This window comes from Leucopleurus acutus (genome assembly GCF_964270905.1).
Source record: "Leucopleurus acutus genome assembly, chromosome: 14".
Lineage (NCBI taxonomy): Eukaryota > Metazoa > Chordata > Mammalia > Artiodactyla > Delphinidae > Leucopleurus > Leucopleurus acutus.
Genome location: NC_139156.1, coordinates 77,490,040 through 77,517,975, shown reverse-complemented (window position 1 = coordinate 77,517,975; position 27,936 = coordinate 77,490,040). Strand labels below are relative to the sequence as shown.

At 38.2% G+C, this 27,936-nt stretch overlaps 1 protein-coding gene and 1 pseudogene across 3 annotated transcripts in view; both read left to right on the top strand.

The window, feature by feature from the left end:
• The window catches only part of RYR2 (ryanodine receptor 2), a gene marked incomplete at both ends in the record, with an annotated part of 711,173 nt that overhangs the window by 206,008 nt on the left and 477,229 nt on the right, over positions 1-27,936 (top strand). For both annotated transcript variants that reach the window (XM_082854592.1, XM_082854593.1), the window contains one exon: positions 629-748. In XM_082854592.1, the coding sequence (XP_082710718.1) occupies positions 629-748 (120 nt within the window). The remainder of the gene's footprint in view (positions 1-628; positions 749-27,936) is intronic.
• On the top strand, positions 10,034-10,958 carry LOC309971440 (non-selective voltage-gated ion channel VDAC1-like; annotated as a pseudogene). Its single transcript has one exon. The product of its transcript is annotated as a non-selective voltage-gated ion channel VDAC1-like (transcript).

Genomic DNA, 27,936 nt, shown 5'->3' with positions numbered 1-27,936 from the left:
AAAAAAGCTGTTGATTGCCTTGAATAGCAATAACTTCTCCCGCCTCCCCCTACCCAGTTATCTTTTTTTGCAAATAAAAGTACACTAGGAATTGATTCTTTGGCTTTTTGGGGGACAGTTGTTCATATATTTATTTTTCTCTGATTTTATTTTTAAAAATTTTTAAAATAATTTTTAAAAATTTTATTTATTTATTTATTTTTGGCTGCATTGGGTCTTCGTTGCTGCGCGTGGGCTTTCTCTAGTTGCGGCGAGCGGGGGCTACCCTTCCTTGCGGTGTGCGGGCTTCTCATTGTGGTGGCTTCTCTTGTTGTGGAGCACGGGCTCTAGGCGTGCTGGCTTCGGTAGTTGTGGCACGTGGGCTCGGTAGTTGTGGCTCGCGGGCTCTAGAGTGAAGGCTCAGTAGTTGTGGCTCATCGGCTTAGTTGTTTCGTGGCATGAGGGATCTTCCTGGACCAGGGATTGAACCCGTGTCCTCTGCATTGGCAGGTGGATCCTTAACCACTGAGCCACCAGGGAAGTCCCTATTTTCTCTGATTTTCAAAAGCATTAAATAATAACCTTGTGGATCTGATTTAGACTAAGTAATGCCAGATCTCACTTTTTTCTCTTCTCCTCCCCTCTGCAGGATGATGAAGTGGTTCTGCAGTGTACTGCAACCATCCACAAAGAACAGCAGAAACTGTGTTTGGCCGCAGAAGGGTTTGGCAACAGACTTTGCTTCTTGGAGTCCACTTCGAATTCTAAGGTGGGATAAAGCCTTTTCAGGCTACTCAAATGTTGGGGTTTTAATAGGGGCATTGAAGTTATTTATGGGCACTCTGCTCTTTTCTATGGAACAGAAACTAAAGGAAATTGAACAGTCTTTTCCCTATTCATTAAGCAAAGTTTCAGTTGAGCCCCTACTCTTTGCAAATAACTCAGATGCGATTGTTAACAGGAATAGCCAAAGTCCTTGCCCCGTGCTGTTTATATATAGTAGGGGAAAAGTTAACAATGTCAATAAGTGATATAATTTCAGAACCGATAAGGGCTGTGAGGAAAAGCAGAGTAGTAACAGGGTGGAGAGCGATAAGGCAGGGACTCACCCTTTCACAAAGGGTGTTTAGGGAAGGCCTTTCTGAGGCAGTGATATTTGAGCAGAATGAAGTGAGGGAGGGAGAAGTACTAAGTTCTTGACCATTCTGGAAAGAACCAGGCAATGCAAGGGCCCCTCGTTAGGAATGTGCTTGCAGAGTGTTTAAGGAAAAACAGGTAAGCCACTGCAGCTCTAGTACCACGAATGGGGCCACTGGTGAGGAGAGGTGAAGGGCCTGTCAGCCCTTGGTTAGCAATTGAGGTTCCTTCCTAATATAAAGGGAGGCCATTGGATCAGGTGAGCAATGCAATTTGATTTAATATTTAAGTAAATATTTGATTTAGCTCTTCTGTGGATTAGAGGCTTTTGTGGGTTTTTTTTTTTTTTTTTTTTTTTGGCTTAAACAACAGAAATTTATTGCTCACAGTTTTGGAAGATAGAAGTCCGAGATCAAGTTGCCAGCATGGTTGGGTTCTGGTGAGAGATTAGAAGCTTTTGGAAGAGTAAGATTAGAAGCAGTGAGAGCAGGTGGAAGGTGCCTGCAGAAGTCTGCAGGGCAGCTGCTGGGTCTTCAGATGAGAAGCAATGGTGGTGGGAAACTTGGGGGGGTTGAGAATAGACTTGTAGGATTTAGAGGATGTGCTGATAGATGACTGTGTAGAATAAAGGAAAGAGAGGAAATGAAGATGTTTCTGGGGGTAGAAAATCAACCAGAAAACAATTTAATAATGTTTTGTGTAGCACTTTTTAGTTTACAGAGTCCTTTGACCTGCATGATTTCATGTAATTGTCACAATAGGAGAATGTGTGCATGGTTATTGCTGTTATAGTCACTGTACCCATGAGGACATGGGGGCTGGTAGAGGGCAGGTACTAGGCCAAAGGCTTCCTGCGACTCAAAGCAAGTGTCATCAATAGCTTTTCACACTTAACACCTCGGTCTTTTGGCTTCGAGTCCCTGATTCTTCCCTTTATATCACAGTATCCCTTTCATTACTCTGTGGAATAACATTGAGCACTGTATACATATGATTTATTTATTATAGTAATTTAATGCCAAGTCACATTATTAATATTGTAATGGTGAGTGACAAAACATTATGCATTTTATAGCCCTGCCTAGATTTAGTTTTAATTTGACAAGTGTTATTGAGCATTCTCTTTGTGAAAATTACCACAGTAGGTATCAGTTGTGAAAAATATTCTTCTTAAAAAGAACTTATTAAGAATTTTAATATTTAGTATTTTCCCTGTGGTTTCTGGAATTTTGTCGTGCCTAGAACGAGGCAGCCCAATTAGTTAGCTGGGTTTTTATTTTTCACTGTACTGGCTATGGTTCTCTTGGTCCTTTAATGTAAGAGCTGGTTTCCAGTACTAAAAATGAACTCTCCTCATGCTCTAGTTAGGTATGTCATGTAGCAGTCAAGGCACTGAAATAGGCTAGGCATTCATTTAAACTGGTTAATCTTGAAATAGATCAAGATGGAGGAGTAGGAGGAGGTGGAGCTCACCTCTCCCCACAAACACATCAAAAATACATCTACATGTGCAACAGTTCTCACTGAAAACTAATTGGAGACTGGCAGAAAGACTCCTGTACAGCCAAGGCTATGAGAAAGATCCTCATGGAATCGGGTAGGAAGGGAAGAGAAGTGATCAGGTTGGGACCTTGTGCCTTTGGGAGGGGACTCAGAGGAAAAGAGAGGTACACGGGTGGAGATTTGCCCTGGGGAGTCAGCTGTTCCTGTCACATATTAGATGCCCCAGCCCTGGGGTCTGACACAGGGAAAATGAGCCCCTTTGGCTGGTGGGAGGGCTGGTGGGAGGGCTGGTGGGACTCAAAAGAGGGCTATGGGAAGCCTGAATTTTGCCTGTGAGCAGTGTGCTTGTGCTGGCTTGCTCCTGAAGCAGGGTGGAGAGGGCAGATTGAAAACTGCTGAGATGGTTGCCTGTGACTGCCCCAGTGCATGCCACAGCCTGAGCCCAGCAAACACTCCAACCCCACTTACTATATATTAACAACGGACTCTCAGAAAGAGGAAACAAGAAACAATCCTGTTTAAAATTGCATCAAAAAGAATAAAATACCCAGGAATAAACTTAACTAAGGCAGTGAAAGACCTATACTATGAAAACTATAAAACACTGTTGAAGGAAATTGAAGATGGTACAAAGAAATGGAAAGATATTCTATTCATGGATTGGAAGAAATAATATTCGTAAAATGTCTGCTACCCAAAGCAATCTACAGATTTAATTCAATCCCTATCAAAATACCCATAAAATTTTCACAGAGCTAGAGCAAATAATCCTAAAATGTATATGGAACTCAAAAAGACCTGAATTGCCAAAGCAATTTTGAAGAAAAAGAACAAAGCTGGAGGTGTCATGCTCTTTGACCTCAGACTATACTACAAAGCTACAGTAATCAAAACAGCATGGTACTGACATAAAAAGAGACACATAGATCAATGGAGCAGCATAGAGAGCCCAGAAATAAATAAACCCAGGCACCTACAGTCAATTAATCTATGACAAATGAGGCAAGAATATACAGTGGAGAAAAAACAGTCTCTTTAGTGAGTGGTGCTGGGAATACTGGACAGCTACCTATAAAAGAATGAGAGTAGAACATTTCCTCACACTGTATACAAAATAAGCTCAAAATGGATTAAAGACCTAAATGTCAGACCTTAAACCATAAAATCCTAGAAGTGAACATACGTGGAACACTCTAGTATACTCCATGTTAGTATACCTGAAACTAATATAATATTGTAAATCAGCTATACTTCAGTAAAAGCTTACAGTGATGCATGTCAATTGTATCTCAAAAAAAACTGAAAAAAATTTTTGGAAAAAAAATAAACTGGTTAATTCTTTGCAGGGATACTTGGCTATCTCGCTGTGACTGTTGACATAGTGAACTGACCATTTCAACCATTTTTGTTGTTGTCGTGCTCTGTTATTCTTTTTCAGTTTATCTGAAAATTTGTATTTAAGATGAGATACTGAAATTGTTTATCAAGCATAGAATAAAATAGTAACTGAAGTCCAGTAAACCAATCTGAACTGTTTTTAAAAGTTCTTACAACATAAATACTCTTTTCTTTCCCCTACTCAGATTACTCGATGATTCCCTACTGTGTCAGTTTTTTTTCATATCTCCGTTTTACTTTGTTCTCCCTGACTTGTATATCCTTCCTTTACATTTCCTGCTGGTGAAATACTGCTTGTCCTTCAAAGCCTATCTCAAATAGTCCCTCCTCTGGGCTGTTTTTCTCTCTGTTTTTCTTAAGTGATTTATTTATATTTCTATTATATTGTTAGCTGGGCTTAATTCTGTGTAACATCCACAACATCTTCTCTCCCTGAATATGTAAGTATGTATACTCCCAGGTACCATACAGCAGCTTCTAAATTCCCTGAGGACCTGGGTGTAGCTCATTTATTTTCTTATTTTTTTAGCATGAAGCACTAGTGAGTGATTCATAAGATTTAATGGATTATTAAATTTGAAAGGCAACCACTAGTCTTAGGGCAATTTATTTTATAAAATAGACTTTTAATTTTCTGTAATAGCAAAGAGTCAAAACTGTGGATCTCAGTTGATGTTTAAACTATCTAAGCCTGGGTGCAGATGTGTTTCATGCAGATATATCTGGATTTGACATTCATTGGTAGAAAGTGAGAGATGGCCTTTTTTTTTTTACCTCTCAAATTGGTGTCTCCAGCATTTATTATAAAGGTTGGGAGAACAGAATTATTGCTGGCATTGAGTAGTCAGTCACTGTAAATTATATACATATTCCTGGAAATGATCCCAGAAAAACCTTAAGCACAGAACCTTCTAATCAAATGCAAGAGTTACTTTTTCAGAAGACTGTTTCATTTTCCTAGGATATTTATTCAGGCTGATCTGTGCCTGAAAGAGAATGTTTCATAATTCCAGCATAGATTTTCTTGCAGAAAATGGAAGCATTAAATCTGATGATATGTTTAAATAGTTATTCATAATTCATAATTATGGATATTTACTGCACACTCCTTATATGAATGACATTTTTGTTTCTATATTTTAGAATTGAAAAGTTGGGCTTTTGTTCTTTGGACCTAGTCATTTTCAGAGATACCCACCTTGTTATTATTAAAAAGTTTATGGAGAAATGAGAAGTTATTAGGGAGGCATAGTTTTTAATCTCCTTGAATCTCCACATAAAAACAGACCTATGACGATGGCAAAACCTGAAACCCACAGACGATATAATATCTAAAGCAAACTAGGTGACAAGTTATCCCCACCTCTGGTTTCAGTAAGTGTAGGGGAGGAAGTGTAGGGGAGGTGACATGGTTTCTGCTGTCTCTGAAAACTGGTGACAGGTACTCACTAGAAAACATGGTGGGCCAATGTGAAACTAGAAGCTAAAACTAGGAAGGAACAAAGGAACTATGATAAGGATGGATGTTTCTAGAGCAATCTTGGCTTATGGACTTGTGAAACTAACCAGATAAGGCTCTTTTCTTGACAAAGCCCTGCTCTGAGGGAAATTGTTGGGAATCCAGTTCAGATTGAGCAGGGTGGATAGGGGCAAAGGATAGAGAAGGACCAGGTGAAAGTGGGGCAGGGAAACAGCCAATAGATCTCATAATCAAAAAGCCTGGTTTTGAACACTAGATGAGAACAGCAGAACAAGTTGCTGCAGGACCCTGAAGCTACAAAAGCTATGCTGACCCACCCTCCTTTCCCAAGCGTTCAAGGAAGCTCATCTCAATTTTTATCTGTTTATCTGGTGTGCTTTTGTTGCCTGTAGACATAATTCTGCTCCTTATTTGTCTCTTTTATATAACTTTATATATATAATTATATATATATAGTTATATGTAATTATATATAATCATATATAATTTATATATAATTGTGTATAATTTATAATCACATATAATTTATGTATACTGTATAAGTGGAGTAATTAATTTACATTTATTTATATAATTATTTACATTTTTCCATTATGTATGTAGATGTAATTTTATATGTCACAGAGAAGAAGGAGCAGAATAGTATCTATAGGTAATCCAGGCCCACCAGACTTCCAACTGCAAACCAGGAATTTAAAACAACCATGATTAATATGCTAAAGGTTCCAATGGATAAGGTAGACTGCCTGCAATGTAAGCAGAGAGGTGGAAATTCTAGGAAGGAAGGAAAAAGAAATGCTGGAGATCAAAGACACTGTAACAGAAATTAAGAATGCCTTTGATGGGCTTATTAGTAAATGGGACGTCGCTGAGCAAACAGTTTCTGAGCTTGAGAGTATCTCAAAAGAAGCCTGCAAAAGTGAAAAGCAAAGAGAAAAATGACTGAAAGAAAAACCATAACAGAATTGAGTATCTAAGAGCTGTAGGACACCTACAGAAGTTCTCTAGAATCATGATGAAAGGAATAGAAGAAATATTCGAAACAGTAAAGACTGATAATTTCTGCAAAGTAATGTCAGACACTTAACCACCGATCCAGGAAGTTCAGAGAACACCAAGCAGAATAAATGCAAAAAACCCCTACACATAGGCGTATCATTTTCAAGGTACAGAAAATTAAAAAGTCCAGAGGGAAGCCAGAGGGAAAAAACTTACCAATGGAGGAGCAAAGATAAGAAGTACATCCAACGTCTCAAAACACCACTGGAAACAAGAAGAAACTGGAGTGAAGTATTTAGTGTTGAGAGAAAAAAAAAAACTCGATACCAACCCAGAATTCAATATCCTGCAAAATTACCCTTCAGAAGTGAAGAAGAAAGACTTTCTCAGACAAACCAACATTCAGGATATTTTTTGCCAGTAGACCTGCTTTGCAAGAAATGTTAAAAGAAGTTTTGCAGTAATAAGGAAAATATATAGGTCAAGAACTCTATTCTTTAGCAAGGAAGGAAGAGCATCAGAGAATGAGTGGTTAAAATAAAATTTTTTTTCTTATTCTTAATTGACCTAACAGATTGTTGAAAGTAGTAATAGCAATACTGTATTTAAATATATATATGTATTCATTTAATAATTTTCCCAACAGAAAGCACCAGGCCCAATGGATTATTCACTTATTATTATTTTTTTCTCCCTCCCTCCCTTCCTCCCTCCCTCCCTCCCTCCCTCCCTTCCTCCCTACCTTCCTTCCTTCCTTCCTTCCTTCCTTCCTTCCTTTTTCTTTCATTTATGGCTGTGTTGGGTCTTCGTTGCTGTGTGTGGGCTTTCTCTAGTTGCCGCGAGCGGGGGGCTACTCTTTGTTGCGGCACGCGGGCTTCTCATTGCAGTGGCTTCTCGTTGCAGAGCATGGGCTCTAGGTGCATGGGCTTCAGTCGTTGTGGCATGAGGGCTCAGTAGTTGTGGCTCACGGGTTTTAGAGTGCAGGCTCAGTAGTTGTGGCACGTGGGCTTAGTTGGTCCATGGCATGTGGGATCTTCCTGGACCAGGGCTCGAACCCGTATCCCCTGCATTGGCAGGTGGATTCTTAACCACTGCGCCACCGGGGAATTCCCTCACTTATTATTTTTAAGGAAGACACTATACCAATTCTTTATAATCTTTTTCAGATGATTGATGCAGAAAGAATACTTCCTAACTCATTTATGAAACCGTTACCCTTATATCAAAATATGATAATGACATTACAAGAAAAAAAAACTACAGACAATATCTCTTTATACGTAGATATAAAAATCCTCAAGAAAATATTAGTAAATAGAATGCAATAATGTATAAGAAGAATTATACACCTTGACCACATAGGATTTATTCGAGGTATACAAGTCCAGTTCAACATTCAAAAATCAATTAATGTATCCATCACATCAATAGAAAAAGAAAAATCACATGATCATATTAATAGATACAGAAATTGTGTTGGAAAAAACAACATGCATTCATGATAAAAAACCCCACAAAACTCTTAGTTCCCATGTAGTCTTAGTTTACTTTCTCAACTTGATAAAGATTATCTACAGAAAACCTACAGCTAATATACTTAATGGTGGGAATCTTGAACCTTTCTCGCAAAGATCAGGAACAAGCCAAGAACATACCCTCTCATCACTTCTTTTCAACATTGTACTGGAAGTCCTAGCTAATGCATTGAGACAAGAAAAGGGAATAGAAGGCCTACAGATGGGAAAGAGAGAAATAAAACTGTCTTTGTTCATAGATGACGTTATAAATCTATGTAGAAAATCTGAAAGAATCAACCAAAAACTCCTAAAATTAATAAGCAGTTATTGCAAGATACAAATTTAGTATACAAAAGTCAATTGCTTCCCACTATACTGACAATAAACAAGTGGAATTTGAAATTAAAAACACAATACCATTTATATTAACATGCCAAAATGGAATACTTAGGTATAAATCTAATAAAATATTATAATATCTCTATGAGAAAAACTACAAAACTTTGAAAGATATCTAAGAAAAATTAAATAGGTATTTTGTGTTCATGGATAGGAAGACTCAATACTGTCAAAATGTCAGTTCTTCCTGACTTGATCTACAGATTCAGGGCAATCCCTGTAAAAATCCCAGCAAGTTATTCTGTGAGTATTGACAAGCTTATTCTAAAGTTTAGTTGGAGAGGGAAAAATAACCAGAATAGCCAACAGTGTTGACGGAGAAGAACAAAGTTGGGGAACTGACACTATCCAACTTAAAGTCTTGCTGTAAATCTACAGTAATCAAGACAGTGTGATAATGGTGAGAGATTGGACCAGTAGATCAATGGAACAGAATCGAGAGCCCAGAAATAGACCCACGGATAAAGTCAGGTGTTCTTTGACAAAGGAGCAAAGGCAGTCCAATGGAGCCCAGATAGTCTTTTTAACAAATGGTGCTGGAACCACTGGCCCCCCGCCATGCAAACAAATGAATCTAGACACAGACCTTACACCCTTGACAAAAATGAATTCAAAATGCATCACAGACTTAAACGTAAAATGCAAAACTGTAAAATCCCAGAAGATAACGTAGTTAGAAAAACCTAGATGATCTAGGGTGTGTTGATGAGTTTTTAATTACAACAGCAAAGGCATGATCTGTGAAAGAATGGATAAGCTGGACTTCATTAAAATTAAAAACTTCTGCTCTGAGAAAGACAGTGTGAAAAGAATAAGATAAGTCTCAGACTGAGAGAAAATACTTGGAAAAGGCCCATCCCGAAATATAGAAAGAACTCTTAAAACTCAGAAATAAGGAAACAACCTGATTTTAAAAAATGGGCCAGAGGCCTTAAGACACCTCATTTAAGGAGATAACAGGTTTCCCCTGCCATCTGAAAGTAGAGCATCCCTATGAAACTTTTCATATGGCAAAATGGCTTAAAGCAAACAGGCAGTTACCTTAGGACACATCTTGCTAACAGACGCACAAATTAAACTGAGATAAAGCACAGATGCTCACAGACACAGTCAGAGCTGTGGCTGCCTGATGCCGAGATGCCGAGTGTAGCTTCTGAGGAAGGACTGCGTGAAGACAGTTTGGAGGCTTCTTACAAAACTAAGCATACTCTGACCATATGACCCAGCCGTCATGCTCCTTGGTGCCACTCTTGTTGCTGATAGTATGGGCTGGATCTGTAATGGCTTGCTGCAAGACGAAAGCTGAACGCTGTTTCTACGTCTTGCCTTCATTCGTAAAAGCAAAAATCCTCTTCTGATTTCTTTTGATTAACAAACAGGTACTAATGTAGATCTTCCCTAAAAGCAAACTGGCATAAAAATAGGCTTTTGAAAAGCAGGGGATACCTGTATATAGATCACAAATAAGCACATGCAAAGTTGTTCCACGTCTTACGTCATGAGAGAAGTGCAAATTAAAACAGTGAGATAGACCCTCTGCCCCGCCGCTCGCTCTGTTCCTCATGCCGCAGCCCCCGCCGTAGCCGCTGCGGAGCCCACAGCCACTGCTTCTGAGCAGAAGATGCCTGTGCCTCCCACGTGTGCTGATCTTGGCAAATCTGCTAGGGATGTCATCACCAAGGCTGTGCATTTGGCTTAATAAAACTTGATTTGCAAACAAAATCTGAGAATGGACTGGAATTTACAAGCTCAAGTTCAGCCAACACTGAGACCACCAGAGTGACGGGCAGTCTGGAAGCCAAGTTACAGGTGGACCGAATATGGTCTCACGTTTACGGAGAAATGGAACACTGACAACACACTAGGCACGGAGATTACTGTGGAAGGTCAGCTTGCACGTGGCCTGACGCTGACCTTCGATTCATCCTTCTCACCAAACACTGGGGAAAAAAATGCTAAAATCAAGACAGGGTACAAGCGGGAACATTATCAACCTGGGCTGTGACGTGGATTTCGACATTGCCGGGCCTTCCACCCAGGTGCTCTCGTGCTGGGTTATGAGGGCTGGCTGGCTGGCTGACTACCAGATGAATTTTGAGACCACAAAGTCTCGAGTGATCCAGAGCAACTTTGCGGTTGGCTACAAGACCGATGAATCTGAATTCCAGCTTCACACTAATGTAAATGATGGGACGGAGTTTGGCGGCTCCATTTATCAGAAGGTGAACAAGAAGTTGGAGGCTGCTGTTAATCTGGCCTGGACAGCGGGAAACAGTAACACTCGCTTCGGAATAGCAGCCAAGTACCAGATCGACCCTGACGCCCGCTTCTCGGCTACAGTGAACAACTCCAGCCCGATAGGGTTAGAATATACTCAGACCCTAAAGCCAGGTATCAAACTGACACTGTCAGTTCTGCTGGATGGCAGGAATGTCAGTGCTCGTGGCCACAGGCTTGGTCTAGGGCTGGAGTTCCAAGCATCAATGAATACTGTACAGTCGTTTAATTTTAAACTACTTTGCAGCATAGCTACCTTCAGAATTTAGTGTACCTTTTAATGTTGTATGTCTGGGATGCAAGTATCGCTAAATATCATGTTAGACTTCCAGGTTAAAGGTGATCCAGCTTTAGGGTGTTACCCTTTCAGAGGTACAGAAGAAACCCAATTTCATAGAAGGTCCTTTCAGCTGTAGACTTGAGGGGGAGCTTGCCGGCCCCTCTAGAGATGTCAGGTTTCTTTTTTACCTAGAAACGGCTGCAAGTGGATGTTGGTAGTTTGCAGGCACTTTGTAATTCGTATTAAGTAAATGAACGAAATTGTGATTTCCTGAGAACGGAACCTTGGTCTCCTACGCTGATTGAGGAGAGGCTCTTTGGTGTATACAAACTCATCTGAAAGGGACTTTTTAAGGCAGGGACCTTTTCCACCCCAATCCATCACCTCTTTTACACCAAAAGTAGTCTGCAGGGAGTGGTAGCTGTTTCTTCTGTGCCGTTATGGGGTGGAGAAGGTGCATGGGATGAAGCCAATGATTCAGGACTTAATTGTGTTTTTTCTCATGTTGTGTTTTTTGGCCCTTGCACCAGAGTATGAAATAGCTTCTAAGAGCTCCAGCTGCAAGCTGGGAAGAGTCTCTGTGACTGTAGTCACATGGCGACAACACTCAGCATCTAAATTGAACTTCTCTTGTATTTTCGCCACTCAGTTTATTTTTTAGGAGTTTAATGGGTACATTTTAGAGTCTTTCATTTTGTGTGGAATTAGTTCCTCCCCTTCAAATGCTGTCATTAACATCACTTAAAATAAAACTTGAATAAAATATTGAAACCTTAAAAAACAACAACAACAACAAAACAATGAGATTCCACTGTGCCTGTTAGTGACCAAAATCCAGAACATTGACAATACCAGATGCTGAAAAGGTTGTGAAGCAACAGAAATTCTTACTCGTCGTTGGTGGGAATGCGTAATAGTTCAGCCGCTTTGGAAGACAGTTTGGAGGCTTCTTACAAAACTAAACATACTCTGACCATATGATCCAGCCGTCATGCTCCTTGGTATTTACCCAAAGGAGTTAAAGTTTAAATATTCACACAAAAAGTTGCATGTGGATCTTTATAGCAGCTTTATTCATAATTGTCAAAACTTGGAAGCAACCAGCATGTCCTTCAGTAGGTGAATGGATAAATAAACGGTGTTGCATATAGATAGTGGAATATTACTCAGTACTCAAAAGAAATAAGCTACCAACCCATGAAAAGACACGGAAGAAACTTAAATGCATATTATCGAGTAAAAGAAGCCAATCCACAAAGGCTGCATACTGTAGGATTCCACCTGTATAACATTCTGGAAAAGTCAAAACTATGAAGACAGTAAAAAGATCAGTGGTTGCCAGGCGTTAGGGAGGAGGGATGAATAAGAGGATTTTTAGGGCAGTGAAACTCTTCCGTATGATATTCTCATGATGGATACATGCCATTATACACTGGTTAAAATCCATAGAATGTACAGAACCAAGAGTGAAAACTGTGGACTTTGGGTGATTAGATATGTCAATGAAGGTTCATTTCTTATAACAAATGTACCAGCTGGTGAGGGATGTTAATAATGGCAGAGGCTTATTTAGCACGTCTGTGGGCAGAGAGTGATGGGAAAATCTTTGTGTTTTCCATTCAAATTTGCTGTGAACCTAAATATGGTATAAAATAATGCATTGAAATAAAAAGGACAACAGGAAATGTTAGGTATAAGAGAATGCACTTATAATAAATGACCCTGGGAAGAAAACCAAAGCTCGAGAACACTTGCCTGAAACCACACATTGAAAATGCATGGTGCCTACGTAGAAAATCACCTTCTTAGTTGGCCCAGACGGATAATCACAGTAAAGCTATTGGAGTTTAAAGGTAAAGAAAAAAAACCTTTTGAATCCAGGCAAAAAGACCAAGTCACTTTTAAAGGAAGGAAAGTCAGATTGTCATGATAACTTATTTTTAAGACCAACGCTTTATGCCAAATGAAAATGGAGTAACATATTAAGAAACTTAGGGAAAGAAAATATGTGTCAGAGATTCTAGCCAACCTGACTTTGCATACAAAGGCCATAAACTATTAAGAAACTATTTCTATCTGAAATCTACAGAGCACACTATGAAGTAAATGTTAGGTCAAAGGAGAAGTGTCAAGTAAAATGGAAGAATTTCTGAAACGTCATGAAAATGAATACATGATGTTTTAGAATACGTGGGCATATCTAAGGAAGTTATCAGGAGAAAATTTTTAGCATTAAATGCATGTATTAATAAAAATTAAAAAGAAAATAAATGGATTAAACAAGCAGATAAAAAACTAGAAGAATAACAAAGTAAACAAAAGAAAGCAACAGGATAGAATTAATAAAGATAAAAAAGGAAATTGATGAGTTAATTTAAAAATTGGTTCTTTGAAAAAATTCAACAAACTAAGAAAAAGGGAGAAAGTACAAATATTCTTGTGTATTAGAAGTTACATGAAGGTACAAAAGGGAAAACAGTCACAGCGCAGTAAATTAAATCCTAAGGGACCATTTGCTCAATTATATGCAGGTAGATTTGGAAATCTTCATGAAATGAATCATTCTGTAGAAAAATTAAGTATACTCCAGAAAGTCTAAACAGACTAATTGTCATAAAATAAAGTAATAAAAGAATTTCCTGACAAGAATTGCACCAGGGTCAAATAAACCCCTACTTAACTATGAAGCTTAAGTTATTCCAAAGATAGGAAAAGAAGGAAAACCTCCAAATTTGTTTCATTGAGTATAACATGGATTCCAAAATCTTAAAAAAATATTTTGGAAAATTATAGAACAGTTTTACTTAGGAATATTGATACACAATTCCAAAATAAAATATGTTTTAACAGAAAACAATGTTGCATTAAAATATACCTCATGACCAAGTGGGGTTTATTCCAGGAATCCAAGAGGGGCTCAATACCAAAAAATCCGTTAGTATAATTCTTCATATTAGTAGAGCTAAGGAGAAGAATTCTTTAGACATCCCTGAAGGTAGGGAAAAGTCTCTTGACAAAATTTAAAATCTATGTTTCAAAAAATAATAAAATAAGAATTGATGGATAGCTCCTTAACATTTATTTTACAAACGCACATACGCATACACACACACACACACTTGCACACTTCAGTTCAAAAGTCAGCACCTTATTTACCGGGGGTGGAACACTAGTGGTTTGTTTGTTTATTTTCACATATTGTATGGTTTTTATTTATATGAAATATCCAGCGTAGGCAAATCCATAGAGACAAAAAGTGGATTAGCGGTTGCTAGGGGTTTAACGGAGGGTGATTGCTTAATGGGTCCATGATTTCCTTTCGGGATGATGAAAATTTTTTGTAGCTAGTTAGTGGTGATGGTCGTACAACATTGTGAATGTGCTGAATGTCACTGAATTACACACTTTAAAATAGTTAACATGGTGAAATTTATCTGGAGTAAACATTAATTCCTTTTACGTTTTAATTGAAGTATAGTTGATTTACAATGTTTCAGGTGTACAGCAAAATGATTCTGTTATACCTCCTATATATATGTACGTATATATGTGTGTGAATATATATATACATATTCTTTTTCAGATTCTTTTCCATTACAGGTTATTATAAGATAGTGAATGTAGTTCCCTATGCTATATAGTAGGCCCTTGTTGTTTACCAGTTTAAAATATAGTAGTATGTATCTGTATCTTTTTTTTTTTTAAATAAATTCATTTATTTATTTTTGGCTGCGTTGGGTCTTCGTTGCTGCACTGGGCTTTCTGTAGTTGCTGCGAGTGGGGGCTACTCTTCGTCGCGGTGCGTGGGCTTCTCATTGCGATGGCTTCTTGTTGTGGAGCATGGGCTCTAGGCGTGTGGGCTTCAGTAGTTGTGGCTCGCGGGCTCTAGAGCACAGGCTCAGTAGTTGTGGCACATGGGCTGAGTCACTTAAGGCGGATTCTTGACCGCTGCGCCACCAGGGAAGCCCCAGCATGTATCTGTTAATTCCAAATTCCTAATTTATCCATCCCCCACCCTTTCGCCTTTGGTAACCGTAAGTTTGTTTTCTGTGTCTGTGAGTCTGTTTCTGTTTTGAAGATAAGTTTATTTGTATAATTTTTTTATTCCACATATAAGTGACATCATATGATATTTGTCTTTCTCTGTCTGACATACTTCATTTAGTATGATCTCTCTAGGTCCGTCTGTGTGTTTTATTGGAGTATAATTGCTTTACAATGTTGTATTAGTTTCTGCTGTACAACAACGTGAATCAGCTATATGTATACCTATATCCCTATACACTAGTTGCTTGAATTGGACATAAGTTAAAGATGGACGTTCAGTATCTCTGCTGTGCATGTGTGTTGGAGGGACAAGCCAGTGTTATTAGACATAGAGACTTAAGTTTGGATGTGAAGAGGTAAAGCATCTCTAGTTGCAGATGATCTGATTATATGTCTAAGACTACCAAATGAGTCAGTGGAAAAACTACCAAAAATGGACTTATGAGAGACATCTATAGAACAGTGAGTTATAAAATCAGTGTACCAACAGCCTTCATATATGCAGACCAGTTAGAATGTACACTGAAAGATACACATATATGGAATGATGCTTGTGCACACATACATACCTACACAGATACAAACTCAAGGTTACATTAAGTTCAAAAGGGGACCAATGATTGTCTTAGGCCAATCATTTATCAATAGTAATGGAGTGGTCCCTCAAAAACGAAAATTCGTTAAAAAAAATAGGATTCTTGTTTAATGATCTTATTGCTACACATATAATTTTCTGGTACTACTCTTTCTGTGGACTCAGGACGGATATAGTAAGAGGATCTTTAAGATTTGTTTCAGCCCAACACTCCAATGATTCTATATTTCTAAGACTGGTCCATACTTACCGTACCTATAAAACAATACTATTGATTTTTATTAGGCCTCCAAAAAGGAAGTTGAGCCTTTTAGGTAGAACAATATCAAGAACTCTTTCTTCCAATTCCTATGGCATCACTTTAATTAAAAGTATATCTTCCCATAATGGAACATGATAGAGCAATCTTTTATCTTCAGTGACTTCTCATTTCAGGATATTATTCACCATCATAAATAATGCATTAGTATATTAATGATGCATAATAGTTGTGATATTCCAGATGAACTGCTGCTCTTATTCAAGTGAGAATTTTTGAATAATAAAAATGTCAGTATAAGATAAATGCTGGCTGATGTAAGAAAGATTCACTTTAAAAATCAAGTTTATAAGACATTTTAAATATCAGATGCTTTCTCAGTGTTTTTCATAAAAATTAATTGAGGTAATAAAACATAATTATAGGAAAATAAATATTAACATTGCCGTTTTTTCTATTTATTCATTGTGACTTTCACAGAATTTTGGGCAAAAGGGAGGTAAAAGACCAATGTGTTTGGGAAAGAACATAAATTATTAATAGCATTGTTTGTTTCTCAGAATCCTTGTGTTTTAGTTATATAATTATTTTTTCCCCAATACATTAAGAGGAAAACAAAGTACGTGGTGGGTGTGGCAGAAAGGAAGTACCCTAATGATGTATGACTATCTAGTCTATAAGGAATAAATGATTGCTTACTTAAAGTTCTGATAAAACAGAAAAGTTATAAGAAAATGTCTAACAATTTTTGGCAGATCATTCTATTGGCCAGAATGGAACTGTTTGTTAAATTATAATTTATAAGTTGTGTGGAAATAATTCTTCAGTGTTGTAAACACATATTGATGCTGCTTACTAGGAAAGGGTGGTGACTCGAAAGGATAAAGATGATGACATAATTGAAATCCCCAAAGGTGGAAGCATTTTATGGAATACTTGAATAATACAGCATCGATAAATTGTCTTAGGAGCTAAAGACTCATTCTTGGAATATTTTAAAGATTTTAAAGAAATTCTCATTGTAGTCAAAGATGAGCTTCTGGTCAGTGTGTCTCAAAATGAAATGAAAACTTAAGAAAACACTGAAATCTTAGACTGAAAAACAATTGAATCTAAAATCTGGGAGAGATATCCACTAATTATAAGGTACATGGAACCAGTTGGAGAAAAACCTACCTGGAATTCACCTCTGATACACACAGGTTTACCTCAAACACTAAGGAAAGGTTGGCAGGCACTTCAGTCCATCGAACCTCTCTGCCTCTGCCCCACAGGCGGTGCTAACAAGCATAGTGTGAACAAGCAGTTCTCTGTACCCTCCACCCCTCTGTCCCATCAACTCAGATCCCCACCAAATGGCATGGGCATTGGTAGGCAGGAAGCTGGCAATGACCCAGTGCATTTTGGAAGCGTTAGTCCTCTCAAAGTAGTAAAGGCATATGCGGAGACAGGAACAGGATTGTGGAAGTATAGGCTCGGGAAGGAGAAGCTGCTAAGTCAGAAGATCAGAGCTGAATTGAGTGAGAATGCCTGTTTACAAAAAAAAAAAAGGTCTCGCACACCATCTTTTTTTCTAGATCTGAGAGTATGATTTAACCATCACTGGAGTGAACACACTGCAGCAAATTGTTACCTAATACAGGGGTTGGCACACTTTTTTCTATAAATACTTTCTGCTTTGTGAATCAAATGTTTTTTTTTCTTTTTGTTAGAACTACTCAGTTCTTGGAACATCGTGGCATGAAAACAGCCATAGGCAGTATGTAAACAAATGAGCATGGCTGTGTCACAAAAAACACCTGTATTTATGGACACTGAAATTTGAATTTCTTATGATTTTTATGTTTATAAAATATTACTTCTTGTGATTTTTTTAACCATTAAAAAGGTTAAAGGCAGTTTTAGTTCATGGGCTGTACAGAAACAGACAGTGGACCAGATTTGGCCCATGGACTATAGAGTGTCTCTCCCTCATATAACATGTGGAAAATATTATATTCCTAAAGGAGAAGCTAGAACAAATACTATAGGAGCAGTAATCAAAGATATTATAGAAGAAAAATGTTCTGCCTGCAGGTTACCTGTACTCACCCTGTTCTCCAGTTGGGAAAGAATACTCTGGGTGGAGCTAATAGTGAAGTTTTAGGAATGTAAAGGCGTGGCATTTGAGTGGGACTCCTTGACAGATGGTAATTAATAAGTTAATGAATGTGTTTGACATATGAGTGAATGAAAGAATAAATGAGTATAATATAAATGTAGATAAATAGAGTGTGATGTGGAAGGATGCATATGAGAAGGAGGACAAGGACAGAGGACGGAGAAGAAGAGGCATTTGTCAGTGACTGGGAATTCCCAAGTGTTCTTCTGGGCTTGGGGCAGGGCTTCAAATGCCATGCAACCAGCACAACTGTATTTGAAAGATAAGGAGAGCTACTGAATGCTTTAGAATGGTGGATTGTGTTATTTCATCCTCTATTACTACTAAAGATGAGCAAAGCCAGACACTAGTTAAAATGGTCAGGACAGATTGTAATCAGTAATATACTATTGCAGTAGAGAAGAGAGCCCAGCACGAACTGAACTCAATGTCAATTCGTACAGACTTTACTGGGTATTTTAAGAGGAGAATGAGAGAATAGGGAGGGGGGCACATGGGGACTCAGTAGGGTAAGGGAAGGGAAAAATTGCCAAGGGTTGGTCGACATAAATATTGATTAGGCCAACTGTGTCTGCTAGCTGGCAAGTATTGAAGTTCGGATTCTCTTCTCCCGGGGAGACTGGGAGACAGGGGTGCCATCCTTCCTGATGATGACATTTCAAAGGAGTAGCTTTCAGGTACTTGAGGAAGACACCCTCGAGTTGTAGGAGATATTAATATATAGGAAAGGGACAGAGGAAGGATTCACAGTTGGAAGACCTTTTAGTAAATGCTCTAAGAGAGGTTGGTGGGGCCTGTTGTCAGGTGTTTTTTGGTGGCCTTGAGCTTTCTCATGGAGGCCCTTTCATCGGGCGCTAGAGTCACACTAGGGTTGTGGCCTTGAGCCATTAGAAACTATGTTCATGCTTATCTCTTAATGTGAGTTTGGCCGGGGGGCAGGGATGGACAAAATCATCTTTGTTGAGAGTCTTTGGTTTTTATAGGCCAAGGCTGAGACCTAGTTGAAAAGAGGATTTAGAGGCGCCTGGGGAGAGTTTGGTCAAAGAGCGAATCTTTGTCATTTCGTACTGATCTGTACATTTAGACACACATAAACTTCCCTGGAGGTGTAATCTGTCCAGCCTGATTGAGTTTGCTGGAAGACAGCTTGCCTTTGAATATGCTCTGTTCTCTTTCTCCCTGGAACATCCTTGAATAATTCTTCACCTAAAGGAAGCCTGTTCATCCTTTAGGCAGCTGTCAAATTTGCCTTCCTTTGTGAAGCCCTCCTGCATTTATTTCCATCCCCTCCTCCCTGAAAAGATACTTCTTTTATCCTCCCTTCCTTTCTCTTTCCTTCCCTCCCTCCTCCTTTCTCTTCCTATCCACCTCTCCTCTCCCCTCTCCTCCCTCCCTCTCTCTCTCATTCAGGCATAGTGAATTCCTTCTACTGTACCTCTTGCTGCAAAATCACATGACCCTTTACATTTTGAAACTATTATGAAATAATTACCAGGAAAACACCTACAGGCAGAGGCAACATCTCATTCATCTTATATCTCAAGTGCATAGTACATTTTTTTTTTTTTTTTTTTGCGGTACGTGGGCGTCTCACTGTTGTGGCCTCTCCCGTTGCAGAGCACAGGCTCCGGATACACAGGCTCAGCGGCCATGGCTCATGGGCCTAGCCGCTCTGCGGCATGTGGGATCTTCCCGGACCGGAGCACGAACCTGTGTCCCCTGCATCGGCAGGCGGTCTCTCAACCACTGCGCCACCAGGGAAGCCCCATTTGGCTTTTTTTTTTTTATCTTACTGTATCTTCCAAAGAATGCACAGACATAATCTTCCTGTTTCAAGGAAGTTAATTTAACGTTTTTCATGTTACCAGAGTAAATATTCATATTTGTGACCGTAATGATGCTTAATCTTAACACTGATTGACAATGGAATTGGTACCATGCACTTTCATTAGTAATTTACTATTTTCTGTAAAGGATAAAGCTAATCTGAAAGGGCTGCCTGCTGTAGGATTCCAACTATATGACACTCTGGAAAAGGCAAAACTATGGAGACAGTAAAAAGATCAGTGTTTGCCAGGCGTTGTGGGAAGGGTGGGATGCATAGGTGGAGCACAGAGGATTTTTAGGGCAGGGAAACTGTTACAGAAAGGGGGACCCGTTCCAGGGCCCGAGAGTGGGCTCTTGTCTAACACTCAGAAATGTGTCTGAGGAGACACACATGCTGACAAAGCAAAAGACTTTGTTGGAAAGGGGCACCTGGGCAGAGAGCAGGAGGGTAAAGGAACCCAGGAGAACTGCTCTGCCACGTGGCGCACAGTCTCAGGTTTTCTGGGAATAGGGTGAGTTTCCGGGTTGTTTCTGGCCAGTCCTCTTGCTTGGCCCATATTTGGTCTGACTCAGGGTCTTTCCTGGTGATGCATGCATCTCTCAGCCAACGTGGATTCCAGAGCAAAGGATTCTAGGAGGTTGGCAGGACATATTATGGGCTGGCGTCTCCTCCCTCCTTTCGGCCCCTCCTGAATTCTTCCAATTAGTTTTCAGTGGCAGCACCATGTTTCTCATTGGGACCTGCAGTTGTGAGACAACTCATGTAAGTGGGTATCATTGTGCTGGCCGAGGTGGGCAGTTTTGGTCAACAGTTCCCTAACAAAACTGTTCTGTGTGACACCATAATGGTGGATACAAATCATTGTACATTTGTCAAAACCCATAGAATGTACAGCATCAAGAGTCAACTCTAATGTGCAGACTGTGGGCTTTGGGTGATAATCTAATGTTTCAGTGTAGGTTCCCTGATTGTAACAAGTGTACTACTCTGGTCAGGGACGGCTGTGTGTGTTGGGGGGTCATATGGAAACTCTGTGCCTTCTCCGTTTTGCTCTCTGAACCTAAAACTGTTCTAAAAAATAAAAAACTCTCAATTTTGTCAGTAGGGAAGTTGATATTTAAATTGTATCAATTTCAAACAAGGTAGTTATACTGCATACAGTAAAACTATAACCATACTTATCAACAAAAATAAATCCCAGGAATATAATGTTGGGCAAAATAAAAAATTACGGATGACATATACAGTATAATACCATTTATATCATGTTACAGTATGAAAAACAATTCTGGAATTAGTATTACAATGTAGACATCAGTAGTAAAATTCTGAAAAATGCCCTTGAATGATAAATATTAAATTCAGCAGAATGGTTATAACTCCTTCAGGGTAACAAACAATGAAATCAGGTCTGGGTACCTGGTTCACTTCACCTGTGTGTGTAATAATTTACTTTTTAGCTGGCTGTTGAAACATGGGTGTTTATTATAATCCTTTCATACCATTTTGTATTTCTGAAGTTCTTCATTAGAAAATAGCTTATGGAAAATGATGCTTGATTCGTAGCCAGAACATTTTGAAAATGATCAGTAAACACTCAAGTAATGAATCTGGGACTTGATGTCGTGAATGATAATATTTTGTCTTGTTAGATTTACGTTCTCAAGGTTATGCCTTAAAAGCCTGCAGCAGAAATTGCTTGGCTGGAAATGATCGTAGTTCAGGGTTTAGTGTAGGGGTAAGATAGTCAACTCGGTGAACAGGTATATAGGAATGGAGAAGAGCTAAGGGTGTTTGTACTAGAGAAATATGCTGCAGCTATGAGAAGTAACCAGCTGCGGTTTGGACTTACGTTTTCAAGCCACTAGTAACTGAAGTTTACCACCAGTCCTTTAGTTCATAAGCCTCAATTTGCATAAAACATATGACCTAAGTCGGGGTTCACGATTCACCCAGTCTCCCACACTTAGGGAGCCATTGACTGTGCATGGCATTCCTTTCTAATTTTCCCAAAGTTTCTCAATATTTTTTTCAATTCCAGGAAGCTACTACCAATCAATCTGCACCTGAAATGAAACTGATTTGCCATCCTGGGTTAGTCAGGAGAAGCTAAGTTATGCTTTTGTAAGAAAAAACTATGAACCCCGAAGTCTCAGTGATTTAATTTGTGTACATGTCACATGTCTACCACTGGTTAGGGGGTCCTACTCCAGGTGGTGACTCAGGAGCCCCAGGTAACTAACATTCCGTGTCTAGAATGACTTTAAGTACCATGGCAGGGGAAGAAAAGAGTATGGAGAACTAACTTCCTTTTCTGGGTGCTTTGTTCCCAAGGAGACACATCATCTCTGCTTACAGCTAATGGCTCAGAGCTAATGGTCTGATCTGACTGTAAGGGAGCTGGGAAATTTGAGGGATCGCATGTCTGTTGAGTAAGTAGCATGTGCTTTTGCCACTTGGACTGAAACCCTAGATAAAGACTTACTGCTGTTCAGAGGATTCCAGTCAAAAGGAACTGGGTTGGGTACAGGGTGGGACAGAATATAACATGGTGTTCTAAGTGTATATAGTGTAATATAATTTAGGAAATTTAGAATATTGAAGGTTTTTGTTTAAAGATCTCCCGACTCAATCATTTAATTTTATAAATGAACAAAGTGAGTCCTAGTGACTCGCTCCAAGTTATAGAGATAGTTCATGGCAGTATTGGGGCTCGACTGAAAAAGAAACCGAACTGTCAATATATAGAGAGAATAATATGACTGTCTACAGGGAAAATCTAAGGGAATCTTCAGATTAATTATTAGGAGTAATAAGATCATTCAGCAAAGTTTCTGGATATAGGATTGATACACACTAATATCACTATATTCTTGCAAAACCAAGTAGAAAATTTAATAGAAGAAAGTTATTCACAATAGTATCAGAAATGATAAGACATGTGGACCAAATGTAAAATGGACGCATGAAACCTCTGGTGAAAACGTCAGTCTTATTGACAAGACATGAGGGAAGAACAGAGTAAAAAGATTGTATTCTTTGGCCAAACACATACGTAATAATGGAAACTGTAACAAAACTGGTTAATACATAAACATGTACAAAGATGTAGATTTGTAGAGAGTGATAGCCTCCTCACTGAATATGTATTGTCAGTGTTTGGCTAATATTTTGAAAAGGGAAACAACACTTTAGGATGTGTTAACCTGAATATAATATTTTAGAACTGTGTAATTTTTATACGTACTCTCCATTTGCTAGCATTATATCTGTCAAAAAATACCAGAGGATATTAAAGTGATAAAAAGAGTAGAAAATAGATTTTATAAATAGTTACCGTAAAAAACAGATTAAAGGTTTGTGTTTGCCTTGTTTGGCAAAGAGAATCAATTTGATAGCGTCAAAAAATACCATAATGGTATTTATACCCATGTGACATTTATACGGGATGTGCCCGTGGACCATTATTAGCATAATGCCTGTTTCTCAGTATCTTTAGCTGTAGAATGTGTGAGATAATTGTACTTACCTTATGCTGTCATTATAATGATAGTATGAGATAAATAAAAAGTTCTTTGAACAGCGTCCATTGTAAATGCACAGTAAATGCAACCAGTGGTTTTTACTGTTTACTATTATTATTTCTGCTATTACTAATTAGGATGCCATTCAGTTATTTTCCATCACTACAGAAAATTCAATGTGAATAGATTCTAAAACTGAGTTTGGATAGGTTTACAGAAGAGTTTCTTTCTCCTAAAATTAATTGAGTCAGCATAACCTATAAACAGTGTTGTAGATTTTATATTTTCAGAAGTAACAGAGTTTGACTCATTTTGGATATTTACTAGTTTTCAGTTAGAAAGAAGGACCACCCCCCTCTTTCAAATTTCATGTGTTCTGTGAGTTTTTGAACAGTTTGTTAATTAATCAATTCAACAAATATTAATTGAGCATTTGGTAAGTTTTAGGCTCTTGGGATCAAGTGATGAATAATAAACGATCCCTGCTGCTGTTGAGCTTTCAACAGGTGGGTTATTTGCATTTTAATTAATTATTGAAAATGCAAGCTGGTGTGGAGATAGGAAGTCAGTCTTTATTTACATGTCATAAGCACTATTTAAGGTCCAGTACAAGATGCTGATGGAACCTACGGGAAGGTTACCTTGCTCAATCTTAGGGTTTTGGGTAAAGTGATGCCTAAGTCAGACCCTGAAGGATAAGTGTAGTTATTTTGGGGAAGAACTTAGAGATTAGTAGCCCATGGCTATACAGAAAGCATATTTATTAGAGCTACATAGAGGGTAGTTCACCCCTTAGAAGGAAATATTACTTCCATGTGTTTGAGTTATCTTCGGGTTTGCTCTTCGGACAAACACAGAACTGTTCTAATAGACTCATTTCTCATAAATACCCAGCTTACCTACAGCGTGAGATACGTTTTTAAGGTTTAAGTCAGTTTTCTAAGGATAATTGAACACATTTGGAATGGTTTTTGAATGGAACCAACTTCTGAGATATGGCTTTTAAAATATTGACATCTTCTATCCATTGAATATATTACCTTTCATTATGATTTACTCAAGGAGCTCACTGCATTGACTCTCCCATTTTTATTTCTGTTGAATAAACTGAAATAGGTAATATTGGTAAGCGATAAGTTAAATAGTTTAAAATCAAGAAGTTAAGGTAGTAAACTTACTAGTACGGTATGGTGATGGGTCTCCTTATATATCTAATCATACGAAATGATCCCTGTGTGCTAAAATTTCATTTCAATTCATGTTTAAAAATTGTTTTGTTCAGTTTTGGTTAAGAGGTACTCTCCAGTAATTTTCCATCAGTGCTAAAGAGTGTAGTGTTAGCAACTTTCAGACCCATGAGAGTAAAGTAATAGAGGCTTTTAGGAAGAACTTTAATACTTTTTTCTTACTTGCTTACTATTTGATGAGTAAACAGTGACTTGAATTAAAATATACATGTTATTTACCTTAGTTGGTTGCAGTTGATGGCATATTAATGTTTCAGGTGTGTAGGGGCTGATCATGAGAAAAGCTTACTTTGTTAAGGAGACTTATAAGGCAGTGTGTGTTGGTCTTGCTTTGGTGTAGCAGGCACACGGCTTGTCAGCAGAGTGTTTGTACTGAGTTTAATTAATGAAATAGACTAGAGTAGAACTTAAAATATGGAGCCCCCTTTAAAGTTCAAAAACTTTCAGGACTTTAACATCATAGTAGTTGTATGTTTGGTGTCTGTTGCGAAAATGGAACATGACTAAAAATACTACTGTGAGTTCAGAAACACTATTGAATATTTAAATAAAATGTTGTCTTTGATTAATCAAATTTTAAAATAGTATATGCAATTCATATGCACACACATATAAGCATTAACTTTCAAGATGTGTAATTATTCAGTATCAGACATGCTTTAGGAATGTGTGGTGGTTGCATTTCTTTTTAATCATCCCTAATTGCATGCCCACAGATTGGCAATCACTGAATTATGTGTTGGAGATTTCAAGAAGCGTTGATTAACCTAGGGCATAACGTCTTTGTGAGAAGAGTTAGTGAAATAGAATTAAAGTGTATGGGTTTGGTTGTTTGGTATTTTTTTGAGGGGGACATGGAAATTACTTAAATAAAATGTTCTTTTAAAAATTGTACTTATAGTGTTTGGGATAAAGATGGAGGCAGAAAAGCCAGAAGAAGGGCAGGAGTATTGCTTCATACAGTCATCTTAAGTATCATGTAATGAAAAATCTAATCTGTATTGGTGCAAGAGGGATGGGGTCCAGAAAATTTGGGAAAAACCCATAGCAGATCTTGGTGGTATATTTCACACTGCCAGCAAAATTCACGTAAAGTTGAGATTCAACTCCTTAAACAGAAAATGTGATGTTTTAGATAACGTGAAGAGACATTGAAGTATGGGTTATTTGCATTTTAATTAATTATTGAAAACGCAATAATTTCTCATGTATAATTACCAGCATGTAGGTTTTGGAGGTACTATAATTTCTGGAGTATTCTAAACATTGTAATGTAATATTTTAACATTCTTTATTGCCTAACATTTCCATGAAAATTGTCTAAAATGAATGTTTACTTGATCTTTTAGGAAATGTGGTAACTTTCTGTAAAAAGGGAAGAAAATCAGTGCCATGAAATTCATAGAGTTTTTTTGTGTTTAAAATACATTCTTTAACTTAATTCATTTAATAAACACTTTATTGAGTGCCTACTATGTGCTAAGCAATGTCCAAAATCATGGTGATAGACAGTGATGGAGATGGAGTTCATCATCTTGTGATCTTTCATTCTAGTGAATGAAGATAGAAGATAAATAATTTGGTTAACAATTAGTGATGCATACTGTGGAGGATAAGATGGTGGTAAATGATAGGGTGACCCCATTCGACTGCTTTGGTCTTAGAAGGCCTCTCTACCAAATAACCAGAAGGAACCAGATGTTGGACGTGTAGAGGAAGGAGAATTGTAGGCAGATAGAAGAGATGGTGTGAGGACTTTAAGGTGGGAATGAGCATGCATTGTTCTGAGGACAGAAAGAGGCTAGCATGGTTGGAATCTAACAGGTGAAGTGGGTAAGTGACATGAGATGAGGTCAAAGAGATAGGCAAGGGCCACATCATCAAGGGCTTTGCAAGCTAGGGAATGAGATTTGGGTTTTAAGTTCAGTAGAAAGCTACCGGATGGTTGTAAGCAAGTGTGTTCCATGATTTATGCTTCTCATTTTTGTACCGATTGCACGTGGAGAAAGGATTAGAGAAAACAAATGACAGAAGCTTAAGCTGGGGTGGTAAAGGCAATAGGAGTAATTGGATTCAGAATCTTTATTGCATTGGGTTTGAGGGGTAAGGGAAAAAGAGGAATCACAAGATTCTGTATATTGTTGAGTATATTGTTGAGATGAGAAAGATGGCTGGAAGGCATAGAGAGAGGAAGACATTAATATTGAGTCCTATTTCGACTGTGCTGGGTTTATGACATCAAGTAGAGACATCAAATAAGCAGCTTAATATCAGCCTGGAGTCCTAAGGAGAGGTCAGGTCTAACGACATAGATTTGAGAGTCATTGGGTTATATTATGGTACAGTAAGTCCCTTACATATGAACGAGCTCTGTTCCGAGAGCACGTTTGTAAGGCCAATTTGTTCGTTAAGTCCAACAAAGTTAGCCTATACTGTACTGTAATAGGTTTATAATACTTTTCACACAGATAATACATAATAGACAAACACAAAAAATAAGGAAAACATTTTTAATCTTACAGTATAGTACCTTGAAAAGTACAGTAGCACAGTACAACAGCTGGCACACAGGGGTTGGCATCGAGTGAACAGGCAAGAAATAAAGATACTGTTCCGCTGTACTCTATTCAGTACTGTACAGTAAAGTGCACAAAAGCACAGCCACTTATAGAGTATGCGTGTGCCTGACAACATACACCAGACATGTGAACTAACTTACCTGATTGGACCTGCAAACACAGGTTTGCATCTTTGAAAGTTCACAACTTGAAGGTTCGTACGCAGGGGATATACTGTATTCAAAACCATGGGTTTGGGTGAGAATCCTCTGGGGGAAATTTGTGAATACAGAAGAGCAGGGGGCTCAGGGCAAGTACTTCCAACATTAAGAATAGATCTGAAAAGAATGGCTCAGCAAAGGAGACAGTTTTTTTGTCTTCTAAGAATACAAAAATCTTTCTTGGAATCTTTATTGTCTAAATAAACTAGGAGAATGGTCTGTGAGTTTAATAATGCACAAAGTCACAGGGGACTAAAATGTAAATGCCGTATACAGTTGACTTTTAGTGGTAGGTCTGTTTTGTTGCTGCAAAAGTTGAAAAGTACATGATGAACACAAAACTAAAATCACGCCTTTGGAAATTAAAAAAAAAAGTCATATTTGGAAAAAGTAAGGAATATAAAAGGAACAAAGCAGTTGTCAAAAAATGATAAAAGATATAATTATAGTCCTATTTCCTATGTGGGAGAAGAGAGAGAAAAGAAACTAATAGAAAACTCCATCCCAGAAGTAGAAATACTTGAGAG